Source organism: Staurois parvus, unplaced genomic scaffold (genome assembly GCF_062004578.1).
Source record: "Staurois parvus isolate SC_StPar_1 unplaced genomic scaffold, SC_StPar_1.0 ptg000414l, whole genome shotgun sequence".
NCBI lineage: Eukaryota > Metazoa > Chordata > Amphibia > Anura > Ranidae > Staurois > Staurois parvus.
This window is the reverse complement of record NW_028318210.1, coordinates 6045153-6059936: the sequence shown is the minus strand read 5'-3', so window position 1 is coordinate 6059936 and position 14784 is coordinate 6045153. Positions and strand designations below refer to the sequence as shown.

The 14784-nt window shown below is 42.8% G+C and overlaps 1 protein-coding gene across 1 annotated transcript in view; it reads left to right on the top strand.

Moving 5' to 3' along the window:
* LOC149454947 (prostaglandin reductase 2-like) overlaps positions 1-14784 on the top strand; it is a 28022-nt gene extending 13238 nt beyond the window's left edge. The window contains exons 6-11 of the mRNA XM_089686889.1: positions 848-1018; positions 3138-3347; positions 4456-4577; positions 5838-5925; positions 7450-7489; positions 14615-14784. Of these exons, the coding sequence (XP_089543015.1) occupies positions 848-1018; positions 3138-3347; positions 4456-4577; positions 5838-5925; positions 7450-7489; positions 14615-14676 (693 nt within the window). The 3' untranslated portion in view covers positions 14677-14784. The remainder of the gene's footprint in view (positions 1-847; positions 1019-3137; positions 3348-4455; positions 4578-5837; positions 5926-7449; positions 7490-14614) is intronic.

The window sequence follows — 14784 nt, the reverse complement described above, 5'->3', positions numbered from 1 at the left end:
GTAAACGTTCCCATTGACAACTTTCTGGCTGAGGGCAGCAGTTAAGCTTTGACAATAAAACCTAGAAGCTGATCGGTTACCATGCAGAGCTCTACCAGTTTCTGTGTGCACCAGTTTTAGTAAATCTCTCTCTATGATTTCCAATCTTGTTTCACCTAAAGCTTTTAGAATTATGATTTTTTTAAATTTTTTTTTTGTTTTTTGCTTGTTTTTATTGTTTTGCTGCTTTTCTCGGACGTCTGCATGGACACCAATCAAATTTCAGGCATCCCCTGCAATAGGAGTTTCATTTTTCATGGGATACTTTCCAAGACTTCTAGAGAGGCTGATGCCAGTGTTTCAGCTTTTTTCATTTAGAATTCTGAGACTGCACCTGATAGTCATGATGAATATTGACCCTACCATATGGAAAGCAGTGGGAGGGGGAATAATTTGTTCAAAACAGAGAAATCTGAAAAAGTCACTAAAATCTTTGCACTGAAGGTAGTTTACTTGGAGGATTTTTTTCTCAAAACAAAACTGGAGCTACTCTGTAAAATAAGTGCTTGGACAAAACCCCAACATTATTTTAAAATGGCATCTGGGACTCAAGTAATTAACTGATTTACAATATGTCATTGTTTTTAAAATGAAACTCTGCTTATAGACTGTATGCTATGAAGGGAACAATAATACAATTTCCCATTCAAGTAGTGAGCTCACATTTGCTAGTGTTGTTACATCAAGGGTCCAGCAGAAGCGAAAACCATTAATCTTGATGTATTCAAATATTAGAAGAAACAAAACTATAGTGAACATGACTACAGATCAGTGTGACAGAAGCGTTAACTCTTTATTTTTTATATAGGTGGACCCTAATCTTGTGGATGGCCACTTGTCACATTTGTTGGGTGCAGTTGGAATGACCGGATTGACGGCTTTCCTCGGTGTGAAGGAGAAGGGTCATGTGATCCCTGAAACTAATCAGACGGTGGTGGTGAGTGGTGCTGCTGGAGCCTGTGGTTCCCTAGCTGGTCAGGTAAGTCACTGTATTTTTAAAGTCATAGTGAACCCCTTTTTTTTTCTTTTTTTTTTCAGTTAACAAACATGTTATACTGACCTGCTCTGTGCAATGATTTTTGCACAGAGCAACTCCAATCCTCCTCTTCTGGGGTCTGTATTTGGCGCTTCTGGCTTCTCCCTTCCCCACAAGTGCATATCATAGCAAGTCGCTTGTTATGGGGGCACATGTGCAGGCTCGCTCCCGAGCCAGCTCTGTGTGTTCATAGACCCTGTACAGGGGAGGACAGGCAGGCAAGTAGCTTTAATGTCGAAGAGACAAAGCGTGTCTCTTCTGCATTAAAAATCCTGCCAGTCTGCCAATTTCTGTTATAAAGCATAAAGTTCTACTTTAATACAGAAAATTCTACTTTAATGCAGAGAATGCATAAAAATGATTGTAAAGGCAGATTTGTTTTAAATTACATACATGTCATACTTACTTGCTCTTTTCAGATCCCCTGCAGGGCTTCTTGCTCCTCCTCTTCTTCTTGGTGTGCTACCAAAGGAAGCCACGTCCTGTCTTGGCACACCTGTGTGCTTGCTCCCGAGCTGGCTCTGTGCATCTATAAGACACACAGAACGCAGCTGGTCCCACCCCCTCCTCACTGGCTGTGATTGACAGCAGTGGGCCCACTGCTGTCTGAGCCAATGAGGATGGAGAGAACTAAGAGCCTGGTGCACATTGCTGGATCAAGATCGGGCTCACTTAAGTATTTATAGGGAGCTGGGGGGGGGAAGCTGCTTGCAGAAGGTCTTTTTCCCTACATGCATAGAATGCATGAAAGTGAAAAAAAACATTCTGCCTTTAAAGCCACTTTTAAGATAAAAAAATCCCCTTCATCCTTAGAACCGCCGACTTCATTGGGCAGTGTGAAATTCTTTGATGCTCTGAATTGTAATTGAGAATTTTAAATTCCAACACATCCCTTACTTTGGTCCTTTGATAAAGCTGTTATATAGCTATAATGTGATATAAAAAGAACCCTGAACATTTCACAGATCACATTCTGTAGTGTTCTATAGAGACTTCAAAGAACTCTAATCTGGCTATTGTTAGTAATCAGGTGATGCTAGGAGGTTTAATATCCTATATATGTGTAAGTTCTGCACATACTGTATTTCTAATATGCATGGATGACAAGCAGCAGTGACATTGTCATACTGGACTCGGTACTGATTGTGTTTCCATGCTCATCATGTCTGTGTGATGTCTCATGTACACAGGCATTTTTAAACACTCCTATCTAAGCTGGGCCTTTCTACCCAGACATGCTAGAAAAATCAAGTGTAAAAAAATGCTTGTTTTGGTGTAATTACGCTTTTTTTTGTGCGCACTTATAGAATATGTCATTGAGTGTAAACTCATTCTACTGGCCAGAATATTCATTTATTCTTTCCACTGGAATAATTTTACATATACATGTGTAAATTATGCTCACAAGCTCTTCTTGTAATGCAGCTTTGGGGAAATTTTTATGCCTGTAAACACTGCTCGTAAAATACGGGTCTAAATGCTTAAGATGCATGGCAATATAGGCTATGGCACACCATGCATGATGCAATTTTCTTTCCTGCAACCAAGAAATTGCTTGATTCCCTCATCAACACAGTCAGTGTTGATGGAGGAATGCCTCTCACGAAGCTGTTGTGATCTCCAGCAGGAGGGGGATAGCTGTCCTCACCGGGAAATCACAGTGATTACTGCTAGCGGTTATATTAACCCCCAGCAATAATCACCTGTAAAATCTGACATACTGGTTGTACAACAATCAATTTCAGTACAATCAGCCTGCCCATACATGGTTCAGCAGGGACTGGCTGAGATTCAAACCATCTATGGCTGGTTTTAAGTAGTACTGCATTTAAAGGCGTAAGTTACAAATATGCTTTATGTCTGTAAAAGCGCTTTTTATGACCATGTGCATGAGGCCAAAAGCATGTGATCAGGGCATGCTTCCAGGATTTCAGGACTGCGTATGCTGCTCTGTCATTGTATATAGGGCAGTTCTCAGCTGTGTATATTAGTCCCTCCAATTGTCACTGTGACAGTTTTCCTGCCACCATTTCCATCTCTAACAATCGATACTTGATCCTAGATTGGCCACCTCCTCGGCTGCTCCCATATTGTAGGGATCTGTGGAACAAATGAAAAGTGTGCCGTTTTGACCTCAGAGTTGGGTTTTGATGAGGCGTTGAACTATAAGGAACCAGGACTTGGAGAAAGGTTAAGGGTCTGCTGTCCTGATGGTGTGGATATCTACTTTGACAATGTCGGAGGAGAGATCAGCGACATTGTTATCAGTCAGGTAAACAATTGTTTTTTTTATAGGGGTGTATATTTTATACGAACTCATGGCTGTGACAATATACTTAACAACAACTGCACTTTTAACGTTTATAGTGATATTGGTTTTACTTATCCCTGAAACACAGTAAAGAGGACAGACCTGGCCGCTTTCATGTTATCACAAAGTATATTCCTGGCTTTATGTAAAACCTTTCCAGGTCAATGGATAATCCAGAATAAGATACACATGCAAGTGGGCAGTGCTTAACCACTGTTGCAAGCCTTTGTGGCATATAACATATGCCCAAAAAATTCAGTAAAGTACACATAGCATACTAAATACGCAGAGTCCTTCACCCCTAAGTGCAGCAATCCGCACTAGCCACTAGTGTCAAAAATGGACCTGCTGATCAGTGTTTATAAACACTGTTCAGACTTGAGCTCAGAATAGTGATGTAATTCTTGAAAATCTTTTTATTGCTGTCTGGCTTCCCAATCACAAATGCAACTCCCACCTGATTGCTTGTACAGGTGTCACAGGGACAGGAAGTGATTTAAGGATCTCCCCATTGGACTGAAACAACAAATCTTAACTCTTCCTTGGCCAGTGATAGCACTGTTTTACCTACAGATTAGAGTGTCCTCTCATAACTGTGCATGCCTGGGTAGAAAATGTTTATATTTTTTATGAACCTTTTGAATCTTGTAAGAGGATGTGGAAGTCAGGCAAAATTCTTTTCAGACAAATTGCCTAAATAACCACACCGATAATGACCTCCTTCTGGAAATGTTAGTTGCTTGGCTGTATCATACAATACTTGGGAGTCATTGACCTGGAACAAGCGTGCAGCAGTTGAAGTCAGAATTATGCATCTGTGTACTTGGTACAGGTAACTGACTTTTATATTTTTGAAGCCCTTGATGATCTGTGACATCCAGGAACTAGCATTTTTTGAACAAGATGTAGGTAATGGCAGCTTACTATTTCCCTTAGTGCACAATTCCTTTAATTAAATTCATAGACTATGGATTTCTTAACCTGGTGACTCCGATAAAAATGTCTTTTTCTTTTAGTAAGATGGTAAAGTGCATGAAATATTGATCTTATTGTACTTTCTTGTAAGTAGATGAAGAAAAGCAGCCATGTTATTCTGTGCGGTCAGATCTCTCAGTATAACAAAGATGTTCCCTATCCGCCTCCTCTTAATCCCCAAACAGATTCCATCCTGAAGGAACGCAACATTACAAGGTTGGTGTACTGAGTTATGATTGGCTAGGGATAGTCAGTTTAATATTTTGTGGCACTGCCTAATATTTATCACATGTTGACCACACTGACTAAATCTACTTTTCATTTCTGTAATGCAATGGATACATTTCCATAGAAACTGATAGATACCTCTATGATGCAGCTGGTGAACCTGAATGAATGTGTAAGGAGCTCATGTTTTCCATGCAAATGAATTCAGTGTGTTTTACACTCAAAATGCAGCACTGTGAATTGGTATATATCTTTATTCTAGCCTTTGTCGCATTTCAGTGTTGCAGATCTCCTGCAGCTTTCTCTAGCCAGTTGACGACTGCATGGCAAATAAGTGCCTGTAAAAATAAATATACTTTTCTTAGGGCTGATGGCAACAAACTTGGGCAATGCCTGAGTAATGTGTGCTGAAATGGTCCATGCTAGTCTCCACCTAAAGTGTTGTCACCCTAAAATGGGATCTGCCTAAACAAAACTTTTCATAGCAAGCTCACCAGGTATTTTTGATCAAAGCTGTAGATTTCAAGCCCCCGGCCTCTTCTCCCCTGAACTCTGGCACTTAAGGTCCTCTGACATCAAGATCCATGCAAGGCCAATAGCCCTGCATTAAATGAGAAGATACCGAGGGACAGGCCACTGCCAGAACATAGGGGACTAGCGTCCTCTGGGGGAGCTGGGATCCGATAAATAAAAGTGCTTTTCCTGTCCTCTAGCCAGAAATGAGCAGTTAACCCTTGCAGTGTGGGTGCAAACTTTTAGTTTTCTTGGAGTTGGGTTTAAAAATGACTTTTGAGATTTCATTAAAGAGGAATTTCAATCCTCTCTGTAGTGGCTTGAACTTTTTTCTCCCTGGTGCTGCCATTATGGTGCGTGCAGAGATGAACCAAAGGGCTTTGCCTTGCCTTTGGGTCCTGGCGGAGTCCTTTGGCACATCTGCGCATGTTATTTCCTGAGCATGTGCAAAGACGGGGAAGGGGGTACAGTAAATGTAATTCTTGTGTAGTGATAATTGTGAAGAAGCTGCACAAATAAATGGCAGCAAAAAAAAAAAATAAGAGAAGGGGGGCATGGGAACATGACATATACTTTAGGGTGAAGGTCTGTTTTAACACATTAAAGCATCTATGAGCTCTTAATGATTGGGTTTATATATACATTAAATAGAACATCCATCTATTATTATCTTTATGTCGGTTTTATCCAAGTTTACAGAATCGTAATAAACCTGTTTGCTTTTGTTTAATGTAGAGAAAGATTTCTTGTCCTAAACTATTTAGACCAAGAGGAATCGGCCATTGTACAGCTCAGTGAATGGGTGAAGACTGGAAAGCTGAAGGTAAAACTCTTATTGAACTTTTATCTCTCAAGCTGGCATTAATTTGTACTTACTGCAGGTCCCAGTCCATGATAGCAGCATAGCTCGAAGAATGAAGACAATTATGTGTGTGTGTAATGATTTAAGTGACGTTTTGACGACCTGGATTGCACAGGTCCCCTTCAGGGGCACCTTTTTAGTTTTGAAGAAAATCTCTGGAAAGGATGTGGTTTGGGAAGATCACAGGTTTATATTAGGAAACCTGTCTTGGGAAAATATGAGAGCTGCTATTGCAGCTAGAGGTCTGCAGCACAGTTAGTCCTCATTCACACGGGAGATTACTTGTGTGTCCCATGCAGGGTGTTTTTCAGGCAGACTCATAGATGTCTGTTGGGACACTTGGCTGCATAGACACAGCTGTGGTGTTCCAACGTGATATCTGAGCTGGTGTGTGTCCCTGAACTTGCTCTGGGTGCATTCGAGGCCACGCACCCACATGCATGTCAGATTGGTACACAGCAGATGTGTCCATGCAGCCGCATGTCCCATTAGACATCTATGGGCCTGCGAGGACAGGGATGCACGCAACATCTGTGCTTCCCCATGCTGGCAAAACAGGGCCCTGCGCAGGACACACAAATAATCGCCCTTGTGAATGAGGCTTAAATCTGTTCACATCAGTGGTATGGGCAGCAGGAGAGGTGAGTATTCTACAGTATGGCTTCTTCGTATGGTAGATCTTTTGGAGATTGTTTGTTTGTTTTTTAGAAACAGGATTGCTTTAAGATGTACAACTTGGCACTAGTAATAGCAGCTTCCTATATTTCAGAAGATCTAAAGTTACTTCTACATGTCGTTCCAACCTCATCACATATTTAAAGTGGTTATAAAGCCTAACAATTTTTTACCTTAATGTATTCCTTGCTTTAAGGTAAAAAAAATGTTTAGGCATTAGTATCCCCCTCCCCCTTATTTACCTGAACCCTCATTTAATCTAGCACTGTGCATATCTGCATCTCTTCTCAATTCCAGGTCTCATAGGCTTTGCTGAGGTACTGGGAGCCATTGGCTCCTGCTGCTGTCAATCAAAGCCAGTGATGAGGGAGCTGTGGGGTAAATCCGACTGTGTCAATGAACACAGACAGTACAGTCTGTGTTCATTGACACAATGAAGAGTGAGCCAGCCCAAGTGCCCTCATAAGAAGCAGCTTCCAACCACTTTCATGTTGAGAGCCCGTTTTTAAATCACAATCCCTCCATTCAGTCTGCATTTCTGCATGTATGTTTGAATGCAGTTTCAATGCATCTGCAGGTGTTTTTCAGTATTTTTTTTGGATTTTTCTTTTTTGTTTTAATAATTTGAGTTTACACGAAGTCATGTGCATTTCAGTGCAGAAAAATGCAGCATGCTGTTCTTCTTTTTTTTAACGCACATGGAAGCACTGCAATGGTGTAAACTAGGTGCTAAATACGTTCTTGATATTTTACTGTTATGTATTATACACAGAATACCAGAGTGACTGTTTTCTTGTGTTTCCTGAACAGGTTAAGGAAACGATTGTTCACGGGATTGAAAATACAGCAGGTAACAAACCAGTTTAATATTAATGACGAAATGTGGATCGATTCACAGCTGCAGAGTAACTTGAGGACCAATAAAATACCTCTTACAGGAATCTGTGGTCTTTTTAGTTTCTCTTTGATATTCCTGTGATTAGCATGACCGTGCCAAAGTGGCTATATGGCAGTGGGTGGAACGTGAGTGCAAGTGGATTGAATGGTTAAAGAAAACAGGAAAGTGAATGACCGATATTTACCATCATTTTTCTTTCCTGACTTGCTCCATGTCAGCACAGCTGGGTAAGGGCTCCCCCTCCATACTTCCAGGGCCTAACTCATAAATTTGCACCAACCTGTAGCCTCCATGTTCTGTAACTAGTCCTACCAAGCTGGGTGGGAGTTGTGCTGACATAGAGCCCCTCAGGAAAGGAAAATGACGGTAAGTATCTGTCATTTAATTTCCCGTTTTCCTGACAACTCCATGTCAGCAAAGGTGGGAACTAACTAGCCACACAGGGGAGGGATAATGCTACACACTCCTCAATTCTTGCTAAAAGCAGAAGCTTCTAGACAGTAATGAGCCGTGAATGTATATATTGACTCCCACGTAGCTGTCTTGCAGATAGTGTCTGGGCACACTCAACATGCTGTCGCTCACAAAGTTGAGACCCTTTGGGTGGACTGAAGGGAATACCCCCCAGCACAGCCAACCCTTTCAACTTGTAGGCCAAGGAGATGAGTTTAACCAACCAGGAGGCAATAATCTTGTTGGAAGCCATAAAATCATTAAACACTCCACCTGGGATGACCAACAAATGCTCTGACCTTCTAATGTCAGATATCGCCTTGATGTTAGATTTTAAAGCTTGACCCACATCTGATGGGGTAACTTCTTGGGTGCCCCCCAGAGGGCTGTAGGAAGGACAACTATCCATGTGATATGGACTATGAATGCCACTTAGGCTTGATCTTGAGCATGAGTACCACCCTATCCAGGATGAACGTAAGACAGGGTTCTTTAAACCCCAGGGTCGCTAATTTTGGTTGATGTAATTGCCACCAGGAAAACAGATTCCAGAGAGAGGTATCAAAAGGGGCCACATTGATGGAAGGCATCTGATGCAAGCATGTGCAACACCAGTGGGAGATCCCACTTTACAAACAATCCCTTAGGTAGGTTTCAACCAAGTTGCAGCTTGAAGGACATAATTGAGTGTTGGATGCCCACTGTATACCGGTGAAGGCAGAGATAGCTGAAATGTGGTGCCATATCGTACTTGCGCATAAACGTAAATAAAGCCCCTCCTACAGAAACTTCAGAATGTGACAGACTTGTCGAGAGCCCAGTGTAAAACCTTGATCAGCAGCAATCCTGTGAATTTGTCATTCTACTCTAGAGCACTGTTAGTGCTTTTGTTCTTTGTTTTCAGAAGAGTATTCACAACCTTTACAGAGCCCCCGAGATCTATTAGCCTCTGCCTCTCAAGACCCAAGCCATGAGCTTGAGCCTGTCTGGTGTTGGATGAATGTGACTTCGGAGAATCCGATCTTACCGGCAGAGGGAGTGGATCCTTGGCACTCATTAGGAAGGGCAGAGGGTACCAAGGCCCCTTCACCCAATCTGGGATCACCACCAGAACGATCACCTTCCCCTTTGTCACGTACCTGGGTAGTGAGCCTGACGTGAAGAGGCAGACCTCTCGTACAACCCCGGCTCGGGGACCGCTGGGAGTGGAACAGCGGTCGCAGGAGCTCAGTGGGGCAAGAGGGCCTGGGGATCTGTCCGGTGATAGCTGTTGGACTGATGAGTAGCAGACCAGATCAGGGTGCAGATGGATCCATGCAGGATGGATGGATGCGAGTGCACCATGTAGCGAGAAGCAGAGTCAGACAGGCCAGGTTCGGTATTAGACGAGACAGATCAGGCATGAACAGCAGGCAGGAGAATAGCCAGATCACGGGCCAGGTTCAGCAACAGGAGGTCAATCAATCAGGGGCAGGCAGAAGAGTTATCCAAGGACAGGCCAGAAGTCAGGGCAGGAGACGATCAATCGGAAGTAAGGAACAGGCTGGTTTCGGTAACGGGGAACAATCACAGAAGTCAGGAACACAAGCAGGGGAAAAAACCATACGGCAATGAGACATCCACAGCAGCCAGTTTAAATAGGCCGATTGGCGCCAGCATAAGTGACAGGCGCGCACCCGCACATCTGCTCGGCTTGCCAGAACCCGGCGCATGCGCATATTCGTGCGCCGCGGAGCTTCACATGTACTACTGGAAGGCATTTCCTGACACCCTGCCACAGCCTCAACAGGAAGCTGAGAATACGAAGGAGAGGTGGAAAGGCATAAGCTGTCCTGGAGAGCCACTCTGCAATCAGCACCTCCATCCCCATGCTGGACCCTGGACTAGAAAGCAACATTGTTGACTGAGGATGTGAACAGGTCTACCTCTGGAAGTGATTACCAAGCTCGTTAGACTTGCGGCAGTCTAGGCTATTCATTGTCGTCCAGGATTGTCCTGGACAAAATTGTTTGCCTAAAGATTCCCCAGACCGGGCATACAGGCAGCAGATAGCTGCAGGATATTGACTTGGGCCAACTCTAGAATCGGAGAAACCTCCTTTAGGATGGAGACACTAAGTGCCCCCTTGTTTCCTGATGTAAGCCACAGTCGTTGTGCTGTCTAACTTCACCATGGCAGGCTCACCTTGGATGAGGTCACTGAAGGCTAGGAGAGCCTGAAATTCAGTTCTCAACTCCTACTTTGCTGGTGTCTTACTACACCACCAACCACTAGGTTGTCAGAGGGGAATGACATCGCAGGAGATTCTGCTTTTCCAACTACAAGTTTTGGCTTGCTTTCATACATGGGGTAATTCATATCTTCTGGCGTCAGCCCTCTGACTGCTACCAGTCCAGAAACCCAACTTGGTAGGGGGTGAGAGTTCAACTGAGTCTACCTGACCTGCTGGATCTGAGATGTGAAGGATGAAAGCTCTCCCAAATGTGACCTGAAAGGCCTGCCTTGAGTGACCATGTCAGTCACCAAGCTGTACCCATGTCCAAGGACAGACCATCAAGTGCCCATAAGACGTGTATGATTGGCACAATTCCCAAAATGCCAGAAAGCATCCTGACATGAAGCTCTTCGCTGACATCTTGGGTTATGTACTGGCTTTTTCTTTGACTCCCAGCCAGAAATGCAGACGCTACCCTCTCTGGAGTGAACGTGGAAACTGACTCTTGAAATCCAGTCTCCTTTAACTCAACAGATGTTTACCTTGAGGCAGGAAGTCAAACTGACCACTATTAATGCAGACTTCACCTTCCAAGATCAAGAACAATGCAGTTGAGTACATCCTTGAAGGCCACAGCATCTTCTAATGGTAAAGTCATGCATCTGGCCAATACCATAAGGGACACACCGACCAAATGGGTGATTTAAAACCCTTGTCATTCTGCTGTGACAACATGCTCCAATCTTTTAGAATAGGTACTTGATTCAGTCACCATAAGAGAATTGTAAAGCTGTCCTCTGGAGGCACTTGAAATACTTCCACAGCTTTGCTTCTATGTAAAGGAATTTCATCAAACTTACAAAAGGAGGAATCAACAACCTGGAGAAAGGTCATCTTCTTGTTCAGAAGGGACTGATGAGGATTGATTGGTTTGAGAAGGCTCTGAGACCAGTTATAATGGACCTAAAAGGAAAACTGGACATTACCAGAATAGATGGCCTTTGCAGAAGGCAAATTCAGCAATTCCTTTAGAGTGGCTTGACCACATGCTTAATTAATTGTGACAACTTGGTCACCATCATCTTAATCACTGTCTACTTAAAGCAGGAATCATACAGTCATGTTTGTCCACATGTTCTTTGGACAAACCTGGCAAAGGTTGATTTGACTGAGAAGGTTCTGAGACTGCTGATTGGCAGAATATATGACCCCTTCACAAGGTGAGTGGAAGCAGCTCCTTTAGAATGTATTGACCACATGGTCAATATATGTGATAAATTGTTAGGTGTCAACTTCTTTATCCCTGGTTGTTTGAACCAGCATGGCTCACACAGTCATGCTCACCTGAATCTGCTTTTGGAAGATTCTGATGAGGATTGTTTACCTGGAAGGCTAAGAGACTGCTCATTGATAGAACAGATCACCCCTTCACATTGTGAGTGAAAACATTCCTTTAGAGTGTATTAGTCTCATGTGACAACCTGTTAGGTGTCATCTTTATCCTTGATTGCTCAAACAAAGCAGTATTCATGCAGTTATGTCCCTCCACATCGTCTTCTTTGGAAATTCTGAAGAGGGATGCTTCGGCTGAGAAGAGTAGGCAGCTTCTCGTTGCCAAAGCAGATAACCCTCCAAAAGGTAAGTGGAAACCCTTTCTTTAGTGTATTGACAATGTGTTTATTGAATGGGACATCCTCCTGTTAGATGTCATCATCTCTATCCCTGGCTGCTTAATCCAGCAGGATACATAGTCCTGATCGTTCGTCTCTTCCTTTTCATAGAGTCTGAAGAGGCTGTCTTGCCTGGCATGGCTATGAGACTTCTAAGCGAAAATTGATGGCGCTATATAAGTACCTGAAATAAATAATAATAATCCCCAGAACATATAACCCTTTCACAGGGTGAGTGGAAACAACTCCCTTTGAAGTGCACTGGCCACTTAATGAATGTGACAACGTGTTGGGTGTCACCATTTGCATTTGTGGTTGCTTGAACAAAGCAAGATTTATATTGTCATGTCCATTTGTCTTTTCCCCTTTGGAGAGTCTGAAGAGGCTACTCTGCCTGGGAAGGCTATGAGACTGCTTCTTGTTTGAACACAACCCCTTCACATGGTGAGGGAAACACATTCATGTTTATCAGTGTTTTTTTTTTTTCTTTTTGAAAAGTCTAAAGAGGGTTGTCTTGCTTGGGATCGCTCTGAGACTGCTCATTGCCAGACTAGATAATCCTTTCACAGGGTTTTGCCTGCTTCTTAAAGCAACTAAAAAACCCACAATTTAATGAAGTAGAAAATAGCTTGCTTAGTAACAACCTGCTTGAGGGATGCTGACACTTCAGCTTCCAACCATAGACCCAAAGTCACCAGGTGGTTAATGAACCAAACCTTGTCCTGCCAGATAACAGAACATAATGAAAATGTTTTGCTAAGAAAAGCAACAAAATGTAGGAATCTGCATCAGAATTACAATAATATTCAGCAATGTACACAAGTCATCCAAGGTAATTGTTAATGACATAAAGATCTTATCTTTTTTTTTTTTTTTGAGAAACTGGAGACCACAAACAAATATTAAAGAAATGTCCTATTCTCCAACAGGCAATGCTGGCTATGGTAGTCAGCCACAGGCAACTCCTCTACCTTCTCTGGGAATGCTGGTCTTTTGAGGGGGTTGGTATAATGGCACAATAGTAAAGCAAATATGAAAAGCCACCAACAGGTAATGCCATGTGTGAGCAAAGTATTATTTTGTACACCTGTTATGCAGGGTACTATCTTTGGAGGAGCTCAGGGTATGCAGTGGCTGCAGGGAGCAAGGCACAATAATAGCCAGCAATGCAGCATTCATTTGGATACAAAGCATTTTTTACATTTAGCTCACCCAACCTCCACCATCCGACTGTAAACACTGGCACTACGCAGAGGTGCGCGCCTAGAGGAGACTGCCTACGCCACCGCCCACTTCACATAGACCCAGCGGACCCCAGACAGGGCTGTTAGCCGTGATAAAAGCTGCCCGAGGACCAGCAGCAGGGCTCCCTGGATCACGGGACATTTAGTCGGTACATCAGGGACTGCGTCATGCTGAAACCCACATGCATGGATTGGATGGACTGACAGCAATCCCTTTCGACCGGCTAGGTAGAGGAGTAGACCTAGGTCCTGCACATAGAAGGAAAAAAGAGGAATACTAAGGCTGCAAGAGGGCTCAAATTTATGAGTAAGGTCCTGAAAACATGGGGGGGCCCCTTACCCAGCTGTGCTGACATGGAGTTGTCAGGAAACTGTCATTTGACTGGCAAAGTGAGTCTCCTTAAAGTGGAACTACACTGCAACTATGCACCACAAACACTATTCAATTCATTTTTTAATACTCAAAGCAAGTTCAACCATCTATCCCTGCCTCCAGGTTTTTTTTTTTTTTTTTTTTTGCTGAGAAATCACTGTAAAACACCCCCTAGCATTTCTGACCATGGCCATCTTGAGTAAGGGCAGAGGATTTGTTCAGCATTTAGTTCCTGGAATCCATCGGTCCTTAGCTCAGGGAGGAGGTTGTGTCGGCTCCTGGGATGTATGACATCATGTGCCTTGGGCTGAAAACCAGGAAGTAACTGAAGAAAATGGTAAAAAAAAAAAAATTAAAACAAGTAAATATTAGATATTTTCCTATCTATATTAAATGTCAATGTTTATTCAGAGAGTGTCACGTGCATCCCTCTGCCTTTTAAGGAGGGGTGGGCTCCCTCCGGGCACATCTGCCCTAATCTATCTATTCTTATATGTGCTCTCACTATGGAGGCTCTGGAAATTTATAGTTAGGACCACAGTATATACAGAGGTCCCTTGACGTGGGCACTGCGGCTTACGCATATATTTGCATTAAAAACAGAGGGTGTTGTTTGCACACAATTGCAAACTGTTAGAGCCACTTGTTTTTTTTTTTTTGCAGGATTGTTGGGAAATTCTTTATTTGAAGCAAGGTACACATGGAAGGGCAATGCACATCACAATTGCCAGTTATAAGTTGGGGTGGTTGCCACTTTCTTGAACAGTTGAGAGAGTGAATTCTGTTTTATTAAGCAAGGTGCTTTTATATGTGTGCTTAGTGCTCCCAAGCTAGTGGATCACTTCCTAAAATCAAGAGAGAATGTGAAATAAAGGAAAATCACGGAGGAGCGCCTGGTCATGTGATAAACTATAGAGGCAGTTTTATTGAGTCATTTACAGAGCGCAGCTGGTGGTAAAATGCTCCCCTCTTTAAATGAGGCCCTTAGTTTGTCTTAAGTATATTGCCAAGGGGTAAACTTTTGACTTAATGATAGTTACAAAAAGATAATTTTGCAAAACTCAAGTCAACATAACTTATTACCAGAATCTCCATTTTTAACCATGTACATTTTTTTTTTAGATGCTTTCCTGTCAATGATGAGAGGAGGAAACATTGGAAAGCAGATAGTCCAAGTTACTTAACAATTGTAAATGGCACTAAGATTAAAGCACAATGATTAAGCCACTTCACCTTTTACAAAGAATTACATTGACCTAGGTACAATAATAAACATTTAGTTTGTTACCAGT